The following is a 24,590-nucleotide window of genomic DNA, read 5'->3' on the forward strand; positions in this document are numbered from 1 at the left end:
TTAGCTCCACATGAATGTCCTCAGAACCTCCATCTCCAGCCTTGAACACTTTCCTACGTTTTCTACCTATTCATTCAACAAGTATTCATTAAGGGTGTACTAGATACCAGACACTATGCTCAGGATTGGAGATACAAAGACAAAAATCTTCAAGTTCACATTCTATCAAGAAGAAAACAGCAAATACAAAGAAAACAAAATACAAAATTTAAACAAAGTAATTTCTGAGGGAAGGATACTAGAGATATCATAGCACATCAACTTCTTTTTAAAAAGGATATAATAGCAATGATTACTACACAACTGTCTAGACAAAACAGGGGGAATGAGGAGTGGTAAAGAGACAAAATGGTTTCTGGAAAGGCTGCTGTAAAGTTCATCATTCCCAAAGCTTACTGTTTTCTGCATGTCAGCAAGTATTCCTTCTTTTTCTAGAAAATTTTTCTTCGAACAATTCCTGTTAAATCCCTGAAATTTCCCATCTTTATGCCAGAAATCAGTGAGATCTGACCACTGGAAGGAGCACCAAAGTCCGATGTGAAAACACAGTTTCTTTGACTATCACTAGGAATATTTCCCGCCTCATGAAGTAATCTCATGATTAAAAAAAAATTACAAAAACAGTCCTACAATAGATATGCCATCAAAGTGGTTAATATACATCCATATCCTAGGGATACTCAAAAATATAAACTGATTGCAACTGGGATATTATGGCAATTGCTCAACATACCTCTTGATTTTAAACAGATGAATACACCACGGCACAGTTTAATAAGGAATAAAGTTTATTGCTTACACATGTATGACCTTTTACATTCATCATTCCATTTGATCTCTAAAACAAAACTGTGAGGTGTGTCTTTCAAGTACCATTATTCAACTATACAGATATGGAAACAAGTTCAGCCTTGCAAAGGCTCTCTAATTTGGACATTTCTCCTGGATAGGTGTATAGTGTAATGGAAAAAACACTGGACCTGGAGATCAAAAGACCTAGATTTTAGTCCTGGACCCACCACTTACTCACTTTATGAACTTAAGCAAGTGACTTTAATGAAAATCCAATTCAACAAACATTTATTAAGCACCTACTACGCATAAGACATTATAAAACAAAGTGATAAAAAGTTATAAGCCACTATAACAGAGTGTCAAGCCCTTAATCAGTTGTGTTTTCTAGCTATATTCAGGTTTTTTCAGTCTCTGTAAATTAGGCCGGATCATTCATACTGATACATGCCTTAAAAAAACAAATAAAAAAGTGCCCCTCCCTTTTAGACACCTTTCTCAAGCTACCAGAGCCAAAAAATTTCTCTTTCTAAATGTCATTGATCATAAGAGATTCTCCTCCTCTGAGCACTGTGAAAACCCAGGTGTATATCCGAGAAGAATACTATAACAGACGAATTAGTTTTTAACAACAATGGAAAAAAAAAGCTCTCCCTCACAGCACAAAAAAACAACATATACAGCAGAGTAAATAAGCGGAAGAGAGAAAACAATTAAAAGAAAATGAGCAAGGAACTTTTCTGACAAGGCTTCTGAAAGATTTCGGTTGGCTTGTGATACAGCTAGCACTGGGAGAAAAGTAGAGTATCAGCACAGATAAGCTAATTAGTGATTCTTTACAATTATCAAATCATTTATTCCAGTGGTGTCACAGGCAAACAGAAACAGGAGCCACTACCTTATACATGAGGATCCCTGCTGGGCCACATACTGACTGAGTTTTCTATGTTTTACTGTATTTTTACTTATTTTGCTAAATATTTCTCAATTACCTTTTAATCAGGGCCACATTCAAAAGTATTGCAGGCCTCACATGTCTAACACTTGTGATTTGTTCCAATGCCCTCATATTACTGGTTCAAAGAGAAATGACTTGCCCAAGATCACACAATTAAGTTGGAAAACCAAGACCTGAACTTCTGACACTGTGTCAACTGATCAAGTATTTAAGTTCATATTATATAGTGGGTTCTAGGGAATTAAAGACAGAAACAAAAGCCTTCAAGAAGTGTCCATGTTATCCGGAAAGACAGCACTACATTACGCACAGAAACACGCATTTATGTGTTTATACAGATACATGTATATACATACAACACCATTTGCGAAGTCCTACTAGGTTAGCGATTTCAGGAAAGTTTTTACATATAAAGTATTACCTGAGCTGAGCTTTTAAGGAAATACAGATTCTAAGAGATGGAGCTGAAGAAAGGAATGCATTCCAGGCACGGAAGGCCACTTGTGCAAAGGTAAAGTTACAGGGGGGAAATGTCATGATGGGAGGACCAGTGCCAATTTAGTTGGAGACAAACTGTTTAGTGCTTCTAAGCCAAGGTTTTGTATTTGATTCTAGAGGATGGAGAGTCTCTCAGTTCACTGAGAAGGGGAATGAAAATGGTCAGACCTGTGCTTTAGTATTGATGTTTGAGAAGTTATCTGGAGGATGGACCCGAGGGGGAGAAACCTGAGGAGAGAGACCCATTAGAAAGATATTGCAATAGTCCAGGCAAGAGAGGTAATGGGGATCTGAGGGGGAAAAAAAGGTGATTAAGAGCAGAGAAGGGAGTGGGTCTGAGAGATGCTATGGAAACAGAAACAACAAGACTTGGCAACAGAATGGACGTGCAGGCTGAAGAAGAGTAATGGACCACAGGTAACAGCAAGGCTGCAAACCTGGGTGACTGGAAGAGGATGATGGTGTTCTTGGCATTGCAAAATGGGGAAATTTGGAAGATGGCGAGATTTGGAGAAAAGTAGAATGAATTCTGTTTTGGACATGCCCACCTGTCTTTTCCACTGTACTCTCCTGAGAGAAGAGGAGAAAAGGACCTTAGTAGCTGAAGTCTGGACTTGGGTACCATCAAGACAGCAAACTACCTGTTTGCTTGCAGCAAGTGTGGTTAGAAGATGCCACAAACATCTCCCCTACCCAATAAATTACAACAATTGTTTTTTATTGTCTCTAGGATAAAATATAAATTCTGAACACTTCAAGTCCTTCGCAAATTGAGCCTGACCTAACTTTCCAGATTCATTACACATTTTCCCAACTCTGTTCCTGATACGTAGGATCCAGTCATGGGATCCTGATGGCTCTGCACCAGGCACTCTCTCAGCCTAGAAAGCATTCCTATCTCCTAGAATCCAAACCCTCCCTTCCTTTGAGAGACAAGAGCTCACACATCACTTTCTACAGGTCCTTTTCAGGCCCTCTTCCACAGGTAACACTTTCCCTTCTCCAACTACTTTCGATTTATTCTATATTTCCTTATATGAGCATTCAGACAAATTTGGATTAGAGTCAGGAGATGGAATGTCTTGTGCAATTAATAGTAAGGCGGATCATATATGATTCCATAATACAATTCTATGACAATATGTACAAGGAATTCTTCTATCCAAAACAGCATTTTTGGATACTACAAAATGAAGCTGGCTACTACTAGGTTAGGAATCTATTCTGGATGGGAAATGGCTCCTTTGCAGCTTAAGAATCCTTTCTTTCAACAATGGTAAGAGTTCCCAGATCATTACTGAGTTTTGCCTTATATATAAAGTAGATAACAGAAAAAGAGGGAATTGGAATTACAACAAAATTAAGTTCCACCAACTTTCAACAATCTGGAGAATAATTATCTAGTTTGGAGGATGCTTTGTTTCCTTTTTGGCCAAGATACCCAAATAAAAAAAACAATGTTAGCATCTTAAAATGACTAAGAAAATGAATTTAGAGAAAAAAGAAGTTATAGCAACTGGGTGATATGAAATTTATGAATTAACTGTTAAACTTATTTCTGCTACCTCTTTCACCTACTAGCATGAAAGACTAAATAGAAATGAAAGCACTAATTACTGAAGACATTACTCTTCTGAAGCTAATCAAGCACTCTGGTTAAAAGCATAATGCCCCTAAGTACATCGTGTGTGTCTGCCCTTCCTTGCTGAAGATCTCGCCATCAGAGAAATGATGACATGACTTGCACTTGACTTTATTTTGAGTGAGGGAGGGCTGTGCAGGTCACCAGCCTCACTTCTCCTCTAGAGCCATCTGAATCCAGTGACCCGATATTCATCAGGATGACTGGAGATGACCCAGGATGAGGCAATTGGGGTTATGTGACTTGCCCAAGCTCACAAAGGTAAGATTTGACCTCAGGTCCTCCTGACTCCTGCACTGGTGCTCGACCCACTGCACCACCTAGCCGCCATCCTTAAATACAAGACCAATTCAATTTGGGATTATGAGGGATAAAGAGGAAGAAAAGAAAAGAAAAAGAATTAAATTACTGCTCAGTGGGAAAGAAGCTAAATGTAATAAATAGGTCTACGAACAGAAATTAATAATTCTCAAAACACTAGTTTGATGAGCAGCTGCACTGAGAGGCGGAGGTGACACCAAAGGAAGAAAGCAGGAGGAAATCCATGCTTTCTTTGAAAAGTGGACGCAAGCAGGCTGCACCTGAACAAGAACAAGGACCTGAGGTTGGCAATCACATTACAATGTTCACTGGGTCTCACAGCTTGTCTCTGGAAAAGAATGTTTTCATCACATGCAGAAATAAATGTATTGTCTATGAAAAAAGTGAATTTTTGCTCCCTAGGTGTGACATACCTGCAAAATATTCAAACTGAGACAGGAAAAAAAGACTCAGAATCTTTTGGCAAAACCCATTAAAAACCAAGGTTTTTCCCAGGAAAGATCTGTTTATCATTGAAATGCTTAACTAATTTACATTAACCTAATGAAAGAACTCCCTTAATTTCTAAAGCATTTCCACACTTATCAATAATAAGCAAGATTTTATGGCTTACATATAATTTTTTCCCAAATTTACTAATTTATTTGTTTTCAGTTTTCAACATTCACTTCCAAAAGTTCCAAATTTTCTCCTCTCCCTCCCCAAGACAGCAGCAGTTTTCTAATTTCTACACATGCATTCCTATTAAACACATTTTCACATTAGTCACATTGCACAGAAGAATTAAAATGAATGGGAGAAACCACGAGAAAAACAAAACACACAAAGGAGAAAACAGTCTGCTTCACTCTGCATTCTGACTCCTTAGTTCTTTGTCTGTATGTGGATGGCATCATGAGTCCTTTGAAAATATTTTAGGTCCTTATACAGCTGTGAAGGGCTAAGTCTATCAAAGTCAGTCCTCACACACTGTGTACAATGTTCTCCTGGCTCTGCTCCCCTCACTCAGCATCAGTAAATAGAAGTCTTTCCAGGTTTTTCTGAAGTCTCCCAGTTCATCATTGCTTATAGCAAAATAGTATTCCATTACATTCATATACCACAACTTGTTCAGATACTGCCTAACTGATCGGCATTCCCTAGATTTCCAGTTCATGGCCACCACAAAAAGAGCTGCTATAACTATTTCTGTATATGTGGGTCTTTTTCCTATTTTTATGCTGGGTCAAAGGGGTATGCACAGTTTTATAGCTTTTTGGGCATAGTACCATATTGCTCTCCAGGATGATTCCATCAAGCTCACAGCTCCACCAACAATGAATTAGAGTTCCAATTTTCCCACAGCTTCTCCAATATTTATCATTTTCCTGTTTTATCATGTTAGCCAATCTAATAGGTGTGATGTGGTACCTCAGAGTTGTTTTGATTTTCATCTCTCTAATCAATAGCGATTTAGAACATTTTTTCATATGACTATAGAGAGCTTTAATTTCTTTCTCTGAAAACTGCCTGTTGGTATCCTGTGACCATTTATCAATTGGGGAATGCCTTGTATTTTTGTAAATTTGACTCAGTTCTCTATATTTTAGAAATGAGGTCTTTATCAGACACACTTTTCTCCAGTTTCCTGTTTCCCTCCTAATCTTGGTTGCACTGGCTTTGTGCATCAGTTATATAGTTTTCAATTTGATATCATCAAAGTTATCCATTTTGCATTTCATAATGTTCTCTATCTCTTGTTTGGTCATAAATTCATCCATTCTTCATAAATCTGATAAATAAACTATTCCTTGGCTCCTCTAGTTTGTTTACAGTATCAGCCTTTATACCTAGATCGTGTACCCATTTGGATTTTATTCTGATATATGGTGTCAGGCATTGGTCTATGCCTAATTTCTGTCACACTGTATTCAAGTTTTCCCAGCAGTTTTTGTCAAACAGTGAGTTCTTATCTCAGAAGATGGGGTCCTTGGGTTTATCAAACAGTAGACTGCTACAGTCACTGACTACTGTGTCTTGTGTACCTAACCTATTCCAAAGATCTGACCCTCTATTTCTTAGCCAGTACCAAGTGGTTTTGACGATTGCTGCTTTATAATACAATTTAAGATCTGGCATGGCTAGGCCATCTTTCCTGGCCATATAGCCAATTTTTATATGAAATTTTATGGACAAAAAAGTTTTCCAAGGAACACAAGGTAGTGAAGAGGTTCCTGGATTTCAAATACAGAAGACATGGTTTTAAATGCTTGCTTTACTATTTACTATTTACCTGTGCAACCTCAGGAAAACCACACCTAAATTTTTTCATCTATAAAATGGGAGGGAGATTGGGAGCTGGACTACATAATCTCAAACATTATATATCTAGACAATCTTTAAGGTCTCTGTCACCTCTAAATACTATAAACAAAACATGTATTATCTCACTGATTTCCATAACAATTTTGTGAGGGAGACAGTACAAAAGCATCGTTCCCGTTTTAAAGATGAGGAAATTCCAGAGAAGTCAGATGAAGCGCCCACAGTTATAGGGCTAATCAATAGTATCTGGGATTCCCTCCTCCTAGATTTCCCTCTTCCAAATGTAGCCCTGCGCTCACTATGCCATGCTGCATCAGATCTCAACAAGACCTGGCTATTTAGCTCGTCATGATATGTTCCTTACAAATGTCATACTTTTATGCATGCTGCTCCCCTCTTCTGTTCTTGGGCCTGCAGGATCTTGGATTGAGAAGAGTGCTCGTCACACAGTGGGCACACAATGTCACGGGCTAATTTACTGTGATGTGGTAGGCTCGATTATTACATGCCACCTCTACTCTGCTAAGAACAGATGGGTCACCTGTTTCATTTGCTTTTGTTGTTATGGGTTTTTCTTTACAGTAAAACATCAATTTTATGAACCAGGGCTACAATCCCGCTTGGCCAAGAAAGCTGAAAGTGGATTTTAAAACAGTAGACATTTCCTAGAAATAAGTCTTTCACAAAACATTTAACATGCTCATTCTCAGGCTTTAAGTGTGCTGGGAATAACCCCAATAATAATGATGGCACAAGGCTAGATTCCTTAAAATAAAAAAAATATGACAGGTGTAGACGGCATCTGAAGATGCTGACTGATGACTCCTACAGTCAACAGCAGCCCAAACATGCTCTCAGGGAGCCTTAGGGATGCCACCAAATTATCAAATACTTTGGACTGCTGAGCTGTTCTTTAAGTCTATATTCCATGGTTTGTTTTTCTTTAGTCATCATAAAGTATTCATGTTTAACTGTACAAGCCTATTTTCTGGGTAAGTATTGATTTTTCTGCTTCACTGACTACCCTTTTAGCCTGTAATTGTGCAGATCATATCAAAATGTGGCAAGTCCTCAAAGAGATGCAAGTACCAGATCATCTTAGTTGTCTCTGAGGAACCTGTGTGCAGGCCATCAAGCAACAGGGAATAACTGACTGGATTAAGACTGGAAAAGGAAGACAACAAGGCTGTATACTGTCACCTTATTTAACTTGCATGTAAAATGACAGGCTGGACAAATCAAAAGCCAGAACTAAGGTTGCCTGGAGAAATATCAACAATCTTAGGCATGCAGATGACACCACTCTGATGGCAGAAAGTGAAAAACAAGTAAGAAGGTCCTTGATGAGAGTAAAAGAGGAGAGTGTACACAAGCTTGCCTGAAGCTTAACATTAAAAAAAAAAAATGAGATCATGGCAACTGGTCCCATTACTTCCTGGAAAACAGAAAGAAAAGAAATGGAAGCCTTGTCACATTTTATATTCTTGGGCAGCTGCAAAATGAAAAGACACTTGCTCCTTGGAAGAAAAAGCTATGGCAAATCTAGACAACACACTAAAAAGTAGAGATGTCACCTTGTCAACAAAGGTCCACAGAGTCAAAGTTATGGTTTTTCCAGTAGTAATGTATGGCTGTGAGAGTTGGATTACAAGGAAAGCTGAGCACTACAGAACTATTCATTTTGAATTGTGGGGCTGGAGAAGACTTTTGAGAACCTTTCTGGACAGCAAGGAGGTAAATCAGTCAATGCTTAAAGAAATGAATGCAGACTACTCACTGGGAGGAGAAATACTGAAGCTAATGAAGCTTATGTACTTTGGCCACATAATGAGAAGACAGGACTCATGACCCTGAAGCTGAGAAAGACTGAAGGCAAAGGGAGAAAGAGACAGCTGAGGATGAAATAATGTCAAGGAAGCAAGAACATGAGCTTGGATAGACTTTGGGGGAGAATGATTCAAGAAGGGCCTGGCATCCTGTGGTCCATGTGGTCAAGAAGAGTTGGATACATCTGAACGTATGAACAACTGATTTTTCTAATAACTTTTCTAATTTTCTAGTGACATTCATTAAATGTTTCAATGACCCTAAATCATTAAAACAAGTTTGATAAGGTATCTTTATAATTAATCATCCTGTTAAACCATCTTCTCATCAAAAATTTGCTTCTTTAAAAGAAATTCCACAGCATCATATAATTTTAGGCAGTTACTATGTGGCAAAATAAGCTATAAAGAATCTTTATAAAGACACAATGTGGATTCAGAAATTTTAAGCCATCTAATCAAAGTGATATGTGTTTCACTACATATTACCATAGGTAAGTTTATGAATGTGATGAAATAAGAAAGTTCATCCTGAAAATATATAAAAATCCATTAAATTCAAAGTCTGAACACTAGTGTTTGGTGTGAGTAAGCCCATTTAATGTTTATCCTATTTAACCTCCTCTGATGACAATAAGTTTGGCACCTCTAAGTGCCAAAGGGCCTAAGCCAGGGGTGAGGAACCTGCAGCCTCGAGGCCAGATGTGGCCCTATAGGTCCTCAAGTGCAGCCTGTTGACCGAATCCAAACTTCACAGAACAAACAGCCTTAATAAGAGCATTTGTACTGTAAAACTTGGACTCAGTCAAAAGGCCACACCTGAGGATGTAGGCCATACATGGCCCCAAGGCTGCAGGTTCCCCACCCCTAAGCAGTCCAACTACATTAATCAACATGAAAGAAGGAAAGTGATGAGACTGAGTGGCAAAGCAAGGATTAAAGGATGTATTTCATCATACCCAAAGATAATCTGATGGTGAGCCAATATGGAAAGGAGTGATTGGAAATTGTTAGTAAGGATACCTAGGATAAAAGGATTGAGAAAAAAAGAGCAAAGACATGAAGTAACTGTAGCAACTGACTTATTTTTAACTGCTTGCCTCTTTTTTAGAGATTATTTTGTGTTCCCACAACGCATGAGATTCTGTATTTTCTCAATTAGCTATTTCTGTGCACTGGCATATACAACACAATTTTGGCAAGAAAATAGGATGATTCATCAGGTGTCACAGTGGAAAGGTAGTGAATAAACCAATATAGTCTGTTCTTACAACAAAGAGGATTGCAGGGGGAAAAGGACATACAGAGAAGCAGCCTGAACTGGTGTAAAGAATGCTGAACTCAGATTCAGTAAGATGAGGTCAAATACTACCTCTGACAATTGACTATGTGACTATAGCAGGTTCCTTCACCTCTTTGTACACAAAGAGATAATGCATATAAAGTGCTTTGCAAAGCCTCAAATGCAGCTCAGGGGCACAGCACACAGAGCACTGGTCTTAGAAGCAGGAAGACCTGAATTCAAACTTACCCTCATACACTTTCTGGCTGAGCTGCCCTTAGCAATTCACTTAACTTCTTCCTGCCTCAGTTTTCCCACATGTAAAATGGGGATACTGATGGCACTTAGCACCCAGGATTGTTGTGAAGATCAATGACATAATCAACCAGCATTTATTAAGTACCTAATGTATTGTGCCAGGTATTGTGCTAAGCACTGGGGACACAGAAAAGAGAAAAGGAAAAGAACACATACAATATATGTGAAGCATTTTAAAAACTTAAAAGTGTTATGGAAATGCTATCATTATTGTTATATATTATATATATGCCAGTTATGACAAATTACCCTCAAATAAAACAAGTGTTGTTTTCAGGTATTACAACGTTTATTATCAAGAAAACTTAAGGAAGCCTGCATTGGTAAAACAGATGCTATTTCAAATGAAACCACCTAAAGCAAACCATTTCTACACACTGCAGAGTTAGAAATAAAGAGTAACAAACATACGGCTAGTGGGAGAGGAATCTAAGAAGAGAAGAATGTCTCTCCTGCACAAAGAAATTGTTTCTTAATTCACCAGGGATTAAAAATTTGTACAAAAACATGAATTCAAAGCCAAACTCAGATACTTAGCTGTACAACCCTGGGCAAATCACTTAACCTCTATATGCCTTTTTCATCTGTAAAATGGCGGTAATAAATAGTATCTCGGGTTGTTTTGAAACTCAAATGATCTTGATGTACCTTGCTTTGCAAACTTTAAAGCACTATATACTCATTTAAAAAAGAAAAGCAATGAACAGGTATTGCTAATTACCTGTAATGTACCTAGCTCTGAGAGGTATAAAACTTGCTTTTGAAAAGTTTCATAAAAGATGAGGGATATGAACCAAGAAGGTGTAAGACTTCTTCATAGGGTGCAAAGGAAGTAGGGCATTTTAGACTAGGAAAAAGACAAAAAATACGAGCTCCTTAATGGTAGGAATCCTTGTTGGTTTTTGTACCCCCAGGGCACACAAGTGTTTAATAAATGCTTACTGAAATTGACTATGGGGAAAAAAGCAAAGAGCAGAGCATCTGGCCTGACTGGAGTGGAGGATTAACGTGGGAAGTAAGGGATCTCGGCTGAACTTTGGACCTTCTCCAGCACTGCACTGAAGGAGCAATAATAGGTGCTTAAAAGTTCTAAAAATCTGGATGAAGGATGCTAAACTAGAGACCATAAAGTGGATTCCCACGTGGTGGCACCTTCAGGATCTGAGTCACAGTACACCCACCAGGGTCATTCCTGCAATCCTTTCTTATGTTACTTAAGCTGCTACTTACGGTGGCTTGTTACCCATAAGTATGATGCTCATTCATTACAGATTATCTAAGAAAAAGATATTGTTCAGACTTACCATCTTTGTTTAGTCGCTGCTTTCTTTGCCTGTAGAGGAGAAGCTTGTTGTGGACATATGGCAAAAGAAACTTGACACACCAACTCTCCACACCAAGTTTATTCTCAACCAAGACTATTGGACTCCGGTTGTACCGAGCTTCAGGACAGGGAATTAGTCCTATTTCATCTCTTAACACGAAAAATACATAAGAGAGTTAATGGTATGCTATAGTCTTATAATTACAATTGTTTTTAAAAATACACAAATACACACCAAGTACAGAAACATTTTCCTCACTTAAATATGCAGCTGGTATAATAGCTTGTTAATAATATAAAAGCTTAACATGTTATATATGTGATTTAACAAACTATATATTCATGATAAAACAAGTTTATTACTTTACAAACACAAAGCAGGAAAGATTGCATATAAAACTGTGAATCTTTTATTATGTACCTAAATAAAGAGGAACAGTAAATTTTTCCCATTTTTTTCACTTCTATTTCTTTTCATTCCCCTCTTAAAATCATTAAATGGAACAAAGGCACCTCAGGCTTTGTATCTGCCTCTCTTAAATCCATCTATGAGACCCAAAGACAGTAAGGTTCTAAACAGACCCCTGCCTCTCCTCCCCCATTAGGAGAAAGCAGTTTATTATTATTTAGCCCTGTCCAATTATTCAAATGTATTTGCTTTTCCCTAGATTTCTCGTCTCCTCTGCTTGTACTTCAAAGTCTAGCCAATTCTAGTCTTTACATAAAGAATGCTTGAAAGTCTTCAGGCCTATTAAAGATCCATTTTCCTCCTATAGGATTGTACTAGTTTTACTGGGAAAGTTATTCTTTATTTTATTATCTTTTGTAATGTCATATTCTAAGATCTTTTTCTTCTTCAAAATATTTGCATCAGTACTGTGTGATACAGATTGTAGTTCCTTAATACTAAAGTTTCTTTTTTTTTTAACTCCAAGTATTTTTTGATTGGACCTAGAATTTCTGGATTTTGGCTGTAACATTCCTCGATGTTTTCAGTTTGGGGTTTCTTTCAAGGAGACTAGTGGATTTTTTTCTATTTCTTCTAGTAACTGGGCAGTTTTTATTTATGACATCTTAAAATATGGTAAGCAGACTGGGGGGGGGCACCTATGGTTTGATGGGAATCTGATAATTCTCTAATTATCTCTACCTAACTTGTTTTTCAGGTCAGATTTCTTCTTGATAGTATATACCTTGTAACTTCTATTTTTTTCAGTCTTTTGACTTCTCTAATATTTGTTATCTCATGGAATCACAGAATTCTGTTTGTTCTAGACCTTTTTTTTTTTTCAAGAAGTCCACTTCCCGGATTGGATTTTCCACTTTCTAAGTTATTTTCCTTCCAATTTTTTTCCTCAGGAGCTTTAAATTTCAATTTTTTTTTTAATCTCTTGCTTCATTTCTTCCAACTGCTCTAGAGTTCTTGCGGCCAAGTCATTCTTTTCTCTGAAGCTCTATTTTTACACGTTGTAAAATTACTTTCTACTTCCAGGTTTACTTCTTGGGCATAAATACCCATAGTATTTGCATTTTCTTCCACTTACTCATTATTTCTAGTCTCAGATGTTGAATTGGGATTTTGTGCTACGGTCAAGTTTTTACCTCCCAGTTCCCATACTGACCCCATACTCTTGGATGGGAAGGGAAGGCCCTATTTGGCCCTGTTCTCTCTATGGTACAGACATCACCAACACTGTTGTTCCGACTGGTATGGCACTCACCCTGCCCTATACTGCCACCGTGGTTACTTCTTTTGTCTCCCGGTAGTCCAATGCAGATATTGGCTTCGGCTTATCTCTATCTCCTTCCCTTTACACAATCTTCAACTGAGATTTGCCCTGTGTCCTACTGTGGCCCTAAAAGATCCCATTTACAAGATGTTCTTGTGGGCATTCTATAGATAGGTGCATGCTCCCATCAGTCCTCTGCCCCAAAACTTCAGTGCCCCTCTGCTTCTGCCCATTTCATTGTGCAGTGCTGGTAAAGATGGAAGAGGTTACTAATGTTTTTCTTTGGTCATCTTGATCACTATTTGGTCTGATACCCTTTTAGATATTTTCTTGGGTTAATGTGGTTTCCTCTAAGACCTTTTTACATCACCATCTTAACTAGAACTCTCACCAACTGAGCTCTAAATTATATAATAGTAATCATAGGAATTAATTACATAAATATCCAAATGCCTGACAACATTTACCTTATGCAGTAAAATTAACAAATAACCATAAAAATATTTTGCTTAACTTAGACATATATAAACATAACAAATAAAAATTTAATCTTATTGACTGCATGAAGGAGTAAGGAAAGACGTTGCTTGTTTATTGACTTTAACAGCATGACTTTCACTATCTACAAGCACACCAGTAATCCATTTCCCCTCAGATATATGCTAATAAAGATCACTGTAAAGAATTTTGTAAATTAAAAAAAAAAATTTTAATGAGAGGGGAAGAAAAAAGAAACTTAAAAAAATATAATGATAAAAAAAGAGACCACAGGCCCCAACCAAATCTTTCTTTTAGGCTACCTGCTCCTGGCTATTTTTTCTTTTTAATGCAATTTAGCTATGTACGGTTTTGTCTTATTATTGTTCCCTAGTTAAATAAATGAAGTGCCCTAGTAATAATTATCAGTTAAACCTTAGAACAGGACCATCTACACAAAGGTTCAAATACATGATTTTATTTGGCTACTTTTCCCCCCAAATTAGGCTTATGGCCAGGCATGGTGGTATTGAGTCCTAGGCTGTTGTTTGAGGCATACAGAGGTTAAGTGACTTGTAAGTGACTTGCCAAGGGTCAAAAAACTAGCAAGTGACTCCAAGTTCAGTACTTTCTCCATGACATTATTCTGCCTCTTCTCGCCTGTCATTCACAGCAATGTCTAACATTTTTTATGAAGGGTTTTAGTACTTCTAAAGCATTTCATTCAAAGTCCAAATTCAAAACATATTAGCTGTGGGCCACTGGGCCACTACAGGACCTAGTTCCCTCAACTGTAAAAGGAAATAATGATATGCAGAGTTCTAACTCACAGGGTTTTTATAAGGCTCAAATGAGAAAATTGATGTGAACTGCTTTGCAAACCATCTATTATGATGTCATCTCACCCTACCAGAAATCCTCCAAGGATTCTTTGTGTCCTCATTTTCATGAGATCATAGATTTAGACCTATTTAGACCTTGTAAGGCCATCACCTTACCATATACATGGAGGAAGAAAAAGAAGTTCAGAAAAATCAAGTGATATGCCCAAGATCACACAGTTTTCTGCTGGCAGGGCTAGGCCTAGAACACTGGCCTCTAGGACAATGTTCTTTCTACTACAGTGGGGACTGCCGTGTGGATACAAAGGAAACTCCACAAAGTACATTTATTCTAAGTTTCTGGCAATTTAAATCATGGGATTTTAGAATTGGAAAAGAGCTTAGATGTTGGCTAGTGTCCAATTCCTTCGTTTTCTGGATGAGGAAACTGAAGTCTGAGAAAGGCAAGTAACTTGCTATGATCAACAAGTAACAAAGCCTAATTCCGAACTAGGTCTGACTCCCAATTCATTCTACTCACTCTTCCAGCCAACATAAATCAGGACTCTTTTTCCTAGATGTAATCCCTAACAGGGACAGGGATAAACCCTATTTGTTACCCATAAAGACAACTGAAAAAATTCTGCTAACGAAGACAAATATTGGTCACCTACATGAAAGCTCTGGCCACATGCAGCAAGTGGCGTGAGTAACACATGACCTCCATGCGTCTGCAGGGGCTTCAGGGTACACTCTTGACTTTGCCCTTCATATTGTTCAATGGCTCTCTTAAAAAAATGTATAGCCGTATGAATTCCCTATTTAGAAATATAGTTCACAAAGGCATTCTCAGAGGTCCCACACTTCTAAAATGGAATGCCCTATACAGAGCTAGAAAAAGTAAACAGCAAATTCATTTGGAAGAACAAAAGGTCCAGAATATCAAGAGAATTAATGAAAAGAAATGCAAGGAAAAGTTGTCTAGCTGTACCAGATCTTAAATTGTATTATAAAACAGCAATCATCAAAACTCTTTGGTATTGGCTAGGAAATGGGAGAGGTGGATCAGTAGAATATGTTAGGTATGCAAGACACAAAGGTCAATGACTATAGTAATCTATTGTTTGATTAAAAACCCCAAAATTCCAGTTTCTGGGATAAGAACTCATATTTAACAAAACTGCTGGAAAACAGCATGGCAGATACTTGGCAGAGACCAACATCTTCCACTGAACACGAAGATAAAAGTCAAAATGGGTACACACTTCAGATACAAAGGCTGTAGGTATAAGCCAACTAGGAAAGCAAGGAATAGTTACCTGTCAGATTTATGGAGAGTGAAACAATTTATGACCAAACAAGAGATACAGAACACTATGAAATGTAAAATGGATGATTTTGATTACATTAAACTGAAAAGTTTTGCACAAACAAAACCAATGTAACCAAGATTAGAAGGAAGCAGAGAGCTGGGAAACAATTTTTATAGCCAGTGCCTCCAACATAGGCCTCACTTCTAAAATATATAGAGAACTGAGTCAAATGTATAAGAATACAAGTCATTCCCCAACTGACAAATGATCAAAGGATATGAACAGGCAGTTTTCAGAAGAAGAAATCAAAGCTATTTATAGTCATATGAAAAAATGCTCTAAATCACTATTGATTAGAGAGATGCAAATCACAACAACTCCGAGGTACCACATCACACCTATCAGATTGGTTAATAAGACAAAATAGGAAAATGTTAAAGGTTGGAGAAGATGTGGGAAAATTGGAACACTAACGAATGGGTGGAATTGTAAACTGATCCAACCATCCTGGAGAGTAATTTGGACCTATGCCCAAAGGGCTATAAAACCGTGCATACCCTTTGACCCAGCAATATCACTTCTAGGTCTATATCCCAAAGGGATCATAAAAACAGGAAAAGGGGTCACATGTACAAAAATATTTATAGTGGCTTTTTTTTGTGTGTGGTGGTCAAGAATTGGAAATTGAGGGGATGCCCATCAACTGGGGAACAGCTGAACAAGTTGTGGTATATGAATGTAACGAAATACTATTGTGCTATAAAAAATGATGAGCAGGCTGACTTCAGAAGAACCTGGAAATTTATGTGAACTGATGCTGAGGGAAGTGAGCAGAGGCAGCAGAGTATTGTACACAGTAACAGCCACAATGTGCAATGACTAACTTTGATAAGTTTCTATCAATTTGTATGTCACTAAATTTCTTGTACAGATCAAACTTAAATCTCTTACTCTATCTCTCCCTACTTCTTCAATAACTGTAATAAGCTAAAGAAATAAATGTACTGGTCACCATTCCAGTACAGGCCTTTATATAAAGCAGACTCCTAAATGATCTTTCAGTTTCTACGCCTGTCCTTTGCCTCCATCCTCCACACTGCCTACCAACAACCTTTTACATCACTTTCCCACTCAAAAATTTTCAATAGCTCATTACCTAAAGTACAAAAAGTCCAAACTACTTAGTCTAGCATCTGAGGCCCTCTATGAACTAGCCTCAAATTAAGCTTTATAATCATATTTTGCACTGCTCCCTCATAAGATTTTTAGACTCAAGGAAGGGTAGTCTATTCACTAACCCATAAAGATTATTCAGATAATCAACAAATATTTATTAAATAATTACTGTGCCAGACACTAAGCATGAGAGGATACATAGAGAAATGAAACGGTCCTTGCCCTCATGAAGTTTACATTCTAATGAGGGAGACAATATGAAAATAACTAGGTACATACAATGAGACTTAATGGCAGTGGGAAGGGCCCTAGCAGTTGAAGAGAACAGGAAGGGTCTCCTGGTCTTTGGTGCTGAGACAAGTCCAGGGAAACTCAAAGCTAGAGGAGTCACATGGGACAGCCAGTGCAAAGGCACAGAGGTAGAGTGTGAAGTGTCATGAGTAAAAACAGCAAACAGGGAAATAGTGGAACAGCAAACTACTCGAATTTATTTAGTAAGGAGAGTGATATGGTCAGATCTATGTTTCAGGAATATCAACTTGACAACTGTATAGATGATGGGGGGCAAAGGGAGAGAAGATAGACATGAGGCAGGCCATTGCAATAGTCTGTACAAGAGCTGACGAAAGCTTGAATGGGGTGGTAGCTATATGAGCAGAGAAGGTGACAGATACTGAGGAACTACAATCAGCAAGACTTGGGAACTTAGCAGTGAGGAAGAAAGAACAGGAGAGGATGACTGAGGTCGTGCACCTGGACAGTTAGTAAATCAGCATTTACTAAGGGTCAGGCATAATGCTACGGGCCCTTTAAGGACAAAATAAAGCAAATCAGAAGGTGCTACAGAGGGGTCTTCAAAGCAACAAAACAAAAGGTGTCCTCAAGGAGTTCACACTCTAAAGGAAGTACACAAAAGTGTACTAAAAAAAGAAGAAAAGCAAGAATCAAACAGGAAAAGTGCTGAACTGGGGATAATTTCAGAGAATTCTGAGGCAGAGCAGCAAAGCAAGCAGAACCAGGAGAACAACATCTACAAGAACATCATAAAGACAAAGGACTCTGAAAGACTTTATCATTCTGATGATGCAGAGACCATGCCTCCAGAATGCCTATGATGAAATGTTATCCATCTCCTGAATGAGGCAAAGGACACAAGGTGCAAAGAGACCTGCATTTCAGGGCACGACGACCATAGGGATGAGTTCTGCCTAACTATGCTTATTTGCTACATGGGTCTTTTTTTCTCCTTTCTTTGGTTTTCAACTGGGGCAGGAGGAGGGAATGGTTAGCAATAGTGATGCAAAAAAAAAAAAAAAAAAAAAAAGAGAGCCATTGAATCATTTTTAAAACACTTGGAACAGAAGGGAACAGACAAGAAGACAGTTTTTAAAAAAATGTTATACACACTCACATGTGTGTACATACATATGTAAAAGCAAGCAGCATGAAACGTAAAGTCATGTTCTCACACACAATCCTTTTTGTGTTCTGTTGTGTATACAGAAATGCTCTTTTTGATGTTTAAGTTTAGGATTAAAAAAAAAAGACTGAAGAAAAGTAAGAAGGAGCCAGGGGCTTTCAGAGTCAAACTGTCAATAGGATTTCACATTTAACTATAATTTATTAAATATGGGGGTGACATGATCAGACCTGCACTTTATGAAAATTACTTAACAACCAGAAGTACAGACATGCTGTAATAAGGGCCTACATCAGGTCTGACCATGTCAAACCCCCTATTCAATAAACTCCAGGTCCTCCCGAACCACAATCCTTCCACAATCAAAACAGAAGATGCTGTTTGGCTTTTCAAGCCCCTTATACCTCAGCCCACTCTTACCTTTCCAATCTTCATACTTTCCTATGATCCAGTGACACTGGCCTCCTCCATCTTCCTCACACAAGACACTCTTTTTTCCCTGCTTCAGGTATTGAAGTAGGGGCTTTCCCCCATACCTGGAACCCTCTCCTTCATTTCTGCCTCCTGGCTTCTCTGACCTCCTTTGTGTGTTCGTCCTTCATTGCTAAAGAAGACCATGCCATCAGAGAAATAATGACATGACTTGCACTTGACTCTGTTTTGAGTGAGGGAGGGCTGTGCAGGTCACCAGCCTCACTTCTCCAGAGCCATCTGAATCCAGTGACCAAATATTCATCAGCATGACTGGAGATGACCCAGGAGGAGGCAATTGGGGTTAAGTGACTTGCCCAAGGTCACACAGCTAGTGAGTGTCAAGTGTCTGAGGTGAGATTTGAACTCAGGTCCTCCTGTCTCCTGCACTGGTGCTTTATCCACTGCACCACCTAGCTGCCCCTTCTGACCTCCTTTAGGTGCCAGCTAAATGCCTTCTCTTTCAAAAAGCTTCACCTGGTCCCCTTAAGGCTAGTACCTTTCCCCTATCGTTATTTCCAATATATCCTGTATATATCTTGCTTGTACATAGTTATTTGCATGTTTCCTCTCCCTTGTGAGTTCTTTGAAGGCACAAACTGTTTTGGTCTTGCACTGTATCCCCAGTGCTTAAAAAAGTAGCACAGAGTGCTTAATAACTAAATGTTTGCTGACTTTGTGGTTGATCATGTTTTGAAGAGGATCCAGTGACTCTACTTAAGTACAGAAAGGGGGACATATATGTTGTGAAAGCAGAAACAAGATCTGGCAACAACTGGATGATAGTATTCTTAATAGTAAGAGGTTCAAAAGTAGGAAAGGTTTTTGGGGGGGGGGGCAAGTTATATTTTAGGCATGTTGAGATAAAATAATTTTTAACTTGGAGAAGATTCTTAGCAATTATCCATCATTTTATGGATGAGGACATTTAGACCCAAAATGAAATTAAGAGTTTGCCCAAAGTCATAAACAAAAACTAAAATTTACGTAGCATGCTAAACCTTATATTACCACATTCGATTCATAAAATAACCCTATTTATTATAATCTCTGGGTACTATTGGAGATAGAGAAGAAACTGAGAAGAAATATGTTTACAGTTACCCCACGCTGGGGGAGGAGGTTAGGGGAATGGCATCTCCACGATTTGGAATATCTGCATAAAATTTTTTGGCTCTCCCTTTGTACCAGAGAAGTCTGAATAATTATGGTGTTAAAAGATAAAGTATTGATATTATACAATACTATCCATATTTTTATGAATTTCTGAGTTTCTGTCAACCCAAGCTGTATCCAAGATGCAATGGGAAAAGTAGCAATGTGGAAGGGATGACTGTCTATGATTTGTCTGAGGTCACACCATAAGTTGTCAGAACAAAGGTGCTGATCCGGGTCTTCTTGCCTTCAAGTTCTGTACCCTCTGTCCACTGTAACAAAAGCACTGGAGACAATCTAGACTAGGAAGAAGATCGCCTAACTCCTAGCCCAATGCACTTTCCTAAGAGATGCCTTCCTTACACATTCCCACGCATGTCTCTTTTCTTCAGTATTTACCTACCCAAATCATTTCTATTCTTTGAGGAGCAGCTCATCTAATTGCTTCCATGAAGCTTGCCCTAACCCAATTTTAAATGTCTTAAGAGTACTTATTGTCTATGCCATTTGTTAAACATTATCTTATATGATATCTGTTTAGTGTGCCTTTCTTATCTCACTACCTAGATTATAGAGGCAGCTAGGTCCTTCAGAGGATACAATGCTGGGCCTGGAGTCAGGAAGACCCAAGTTCAAATCCTACCTCAGATATTTCCTGGCTGTGTGATCCTGGGCATAGGACTTAATCTGTTTTACTTTAACCCACTGAAGAAGGAAAGGGCAAACCACTATGGTAACTTTGCCAAGAAAACACTATGGACAACACTGGTGTGCTATGTTCCATGGGGTTACGAAAAATCAGATACAACTGAACAACAAGCCAGATTATAAATTCCATGGGGTAAGGCCCATATTTTACATTTCTTTGTCCTACTCTGGCCTAGCATGGTGCCCTGAACATACATGAGTCAATGGCTGATTTGTTATTAAAAAAAAAACCCAAAAACGATTCCCTTGATGTAAGAAAAATGAATGATTCAACTTTGTTCAGAGCTGTCTCCTGTTTACTTAACAGTAAATGACAATGTGGCTCAGCAGGTCAAGTTTTGACTTGACTTTCAAATAAAAGGGATGGATTTCTCTGAAATAACCTACTTTCTGTAAGAGTAGGTCTACTATCATGATGAAACACAGGACACGGAAAATTTAACAAGCAATTTGTCAGAGAAAGAATGTTTAAACAACATAAACAGCACAATTAACGTGGTAGAATTCCACTAATAAAAACTGCCATCTTTCTGGGTATAGGAAAATTACAGAAGGAAAAGATAAAGGTCAGAAAAATTTTTTGTAATAAAAATACAAAGACAGCTTTCAAAGAAAGCATTCACCCTTTATTTACATTTACTTATAAATTTAAAAGCATTTATTTGAAATAAGAGAATCTAGCAGTTTTATATGAATTACTGAAAAGTCCAAATTTACAGGAATAGTTTAGTGCTGGAGATGATATAAATGAAAATTTAATACTTATTATAAAATAATATTAGTTAAAAGAATCAAAGGTCACAATAAACCTAAATTATGTTATTCCTTAAGAATGCATCTCAAACAAGTTGGCATTTATTTTAAAACACACAGTCTATTTTCCTTATTCTACTTCTAAATTATCAAGAAGTTTGAGCTAATAGGTTTAAAATTAAGGAAGTTTTACAATTAAAACTTTCCTAAGGGGAGTACACCACATCTACTGACTTGTGCTTGTTTTAATAAATCTAGACTTGCCCTACCAAGTGATGTCATCTCAGTCCACCTCACAAGCCTGTAAAGAATTTAGAGCAACCTGAAAAGGTGGCTGGACGACTGACTTGCTTTTACCTCCTGCTATTTCATCAAAGAAAACATACATTTAATACTGTGAGAAAATGTTCCCTTCTCTCCTTCAGTTATTTGTGAGTTTAATGAAACTCCCAATTTTAGGACTCAGTAATTGCTATGGTTACTCCTAGACATCCGTCTGACTACTTTAATTTTGAAGAGCCAAAAGACAGCTGGGATGGTGGGGAGAGAAGTAGAAGAAGAGAACATTTTGTCTGGTTCCCTCCTTTGTCCCCACTCTACCTTTTATGAAATTTATCTGTATAAATATCCTAACCCACAAAGAGACTATAAATTTCTTGAGAGCAGGCAAGGTCTGTGTCATTTTTTTTAAAAAAATTATATTCCCAGTGTCTTTCCCTATTCCCATCATGCTGGAGTGACCTCCTCACCCTTGATATCGTGTGTACAATAGAGGAGCACAGTTAGAATGTTACAGTGGAAAAGGCATTACCTTTGGAAGAAGAGGGCCTGGGTTCAAATTTTGCCTCTGATCTTGGGCAAGTCCCTGATATCTGATTTCCTCCTCTATAAAACTGTGTGAACTAGATGACTGCTGAAGTTTGTTCTGAACTACATTTCTGTTATACCTTGATCTAAACAGGTGATTAGTCCACATTTTATCCAAAAAAGGGAAATCATCTCTGCTGTGTTAAACTTAAGTAGGTAATGAGGCTGGAACAAAAATAAAGAGTCCCATATAGTGTGGGTGATGATTATGACACAGATAGAGCAGTATTAAAGTTTGGTTTGCTTTACCCCAATCCTCATCCTATACCTAATAGATTCAGCAGGTACTTGAGATTATCAGCACCTATATCCACCCCCCCCCCAAATCTTCCTTTATGGGGTGCCCAAACCGTTCTTATGTATTTTATAATTGTCTTGACCAGAGTCAAGTGACATGGAAAAGGCAAAAATCCAGAACCTTTCAACAGGGCAGGGCAGTTAAAAAATTCTCCACTCCTCACTATAGCCCTTCTAAGCTTTGAAAACCTTAAAATACTTTTTTTTAAATAGGCAATACCCACATAAGAGGGACAGCACAGCATAATGAACAGAGAACAGGCCTCCCAAGCCAGGAACCTGTAATTCAAGAAGAATTTAATAGCTGGGAGATCCTGCACAAGTGACTTAACTTCCCAGTGCCCTGGGCAACTATCTAAGACTCTCCACTGCAGGGCAGATGCAGATCTGTAACTGGTAGAGGGAATTCCTCCTTTAATGGTTAGTTTCTATCTCAATACAGTAGAAAGAACAAGTGGTCTTGAAATCAGAAAATCTGAGTAGCTGTGACCTTGGGCTGGCTGCTCAATTAACCTGTCTGAGCCTCAGTTTCTTCATTAGTAAAATGAGAGTAAGAAGGCAGTGAGATGTGCTGCCTGGAGCAAGGGTTCCGAGGTCCCTGAGCAAGTCCCTTCACTTGCAATTCCGCTCTCCCTATTTGTCAAAGGAGGGAGTTGGACTAGCCAGCCCCGGAGGTCCCTGGCAGCTCTGGATCTGTCCCCTCCCGGCCTAGGCTCGAGGGTTCAGAGGAGAGCCCTGAAACAAAGTAGCAAAGGAAAAGAAAAATGTAACTTGTTTGGGATGGGGGGAGGGGAGGAGGGATGATGGTAGAGAAAAACGAAGGAGAAACCCCTTCGTTTTAAGGTCGAGATCACCTTTTGGACCTTAACTGACACTAGAGGAGGAAAGGGGGAGGGGGCAGAGAAAGAGGAGGAAGAAGAGGAAGGAAGCATTAGAAAAGGAGGGAAAGAAAGGGGTAAGGGAAGGAAGAAAAGATGGAAGAGGACGAGAAGGAAGGAGGGAAAGGAGGACGAGAGAGGGGAAGAGGAGGGAGAGAGGAGGAAGGAAGGGAGGGGAGAGGCCGGCCTCGTGTCCTCCGGGGCAGATAGCGGTCGCTGGAGGCTCCTTGATCGGAGTAGGGCTAAGAGGCCGGCGCTTGTCCTCCGAGCTCCGTCCATCAGTCCGACCATCCGTCCGTCCGTCCGTGCGTCCATCCCCTCCCCCGAGTTGGGGCCAACTCACATGTGAGGATTCCTCTTGAAGGCGTTGTTGATGTCCTTCACCACCCGCTGCACCAGCACCGCCACCTCCTCCGTAGACTCTGCCATTTTTTTTATTAAAAAAAAATTGGGGGGATAGGGGGGCAGCGGTAGCTGCAGAAAGTAAGTCGGGAGGCTGACTGCTGGATGTTCCCGGGGGCGGAGAGGAGGGTAGAGGGTTCCGTGTCCCAGTGTGTGTATGTGTGTGTGCGCGTGTGTGTATATATGTGTGTGTGTGCGTGTGTGTGTGTATATGTGTGCGTGCGTGCGCGCGCGCGCCCGCGTCTTTCTCCGCCGGGCCTCGGAGGAGGGCAGGAGCGCTTCCGGGTCAGCCCACGGGGAGGGGAGGGGGAGGTGTTGGAGCGTTGAAAATGGCGGGGCTCGCGGCTTCCCCCCTCCCCCTTCACGTGCGCCTGTGCGCACGAGGCCGACCCGACGCCGGGGCGTCCCCGGGCGAGGCGCCCGTTAAAGGGATAGGAGCCGGGGAACACTTCCTGGGCTCGCGCTCCCCTGAGGGGCGAGGGTGAGGACGAGGGTCCCCTGCTCCGTCGCCGGCTGCCCGCCTTCTTCATTGTCTCTTTTCCTGCCTTCCCTCCCCCGCCTTTTGCTTCGCGCTCCCCCCATATTTGCATCCTCCTGCCTCGCGGAGCTTCCCGGGGCCGCCTGGGGAGCGTGCCCGTGTTTTCTCTCCTAAGGTTTGCACAATCCTTTTAACCACGTCATCCCTTTTGGTTTTTTAAGCCCCACGGGGAAGAAGCTCAGTATTTTTGGCCAGGTCAGCAGATAAGCAGCTTTTGTTCTCCTGGCTGTCCGGTGGCTTACAGGTCCTGGAATGTAAGCTCTTGAGGGTAGGGTGTTGGGTTTTTGAGTTGTGTTTGTCCTTGGTTCTCTAAGAGGAC

General features: G+C 39.4%; 1 protein-coding gene across 6 annotated transcripts in view; it reads right to left on the minus strand.

Annotated features, from left to right (window-relative positions):
• PTAR1 (protein prenyltransferase alpha subunit repeat containing 1) overlaps nt 1-24,087 on the minus strand; it is a 41,802-nt gene extending 17,715 nt beyond the window's left edge. For 2 of the 6 annotated variants that reach the window (XR_011967478.1, XM_072611265.1), the window contains exons 1-2: nt 23,675-24,037; nt 11,246-11,415 (exon numbers count right to left, since the gene is read on the minus strand). Coding sequence is in view for 4 of the 6 variants with exons in the window: in XM_072611265.1 (XP_072467366.1) it covers nt 11,246-11,415; nt 23,675-23,760 (256 nt within the window). In the remaining 2 variants the exon portion in view is untranslated. Of the gene's footprint in view, nt 1-11,245; nt 11,416-23,674 lie in introns of all 6 variants that reach the window. The other 4 variants (XM_072611283.1, XM_072611289.1, XM_072611295.1 and 1 more) reach the window with 4 other exon arrangements.
• Nucleotides 24,088-24,590: the final 503 nt, after the last annotated feature.

This window comes from Notamacropus eugenii, chromosome 1 (assembly GCF_028372415.1).
Source record: "Notamacropus eugenii isolate mMacEug1 chromosome 1, mMacEug1.pri_v2, whole genome shotgun sequence".
In the NCBI taxonomy this organism is placed as follows: domain Eukaryota; kingdom Metazoa; phylum Chordata; class Mammalia; order Diprotodontia; family Macropodidae; genus Notamacropus; species Notamacropus eugenii.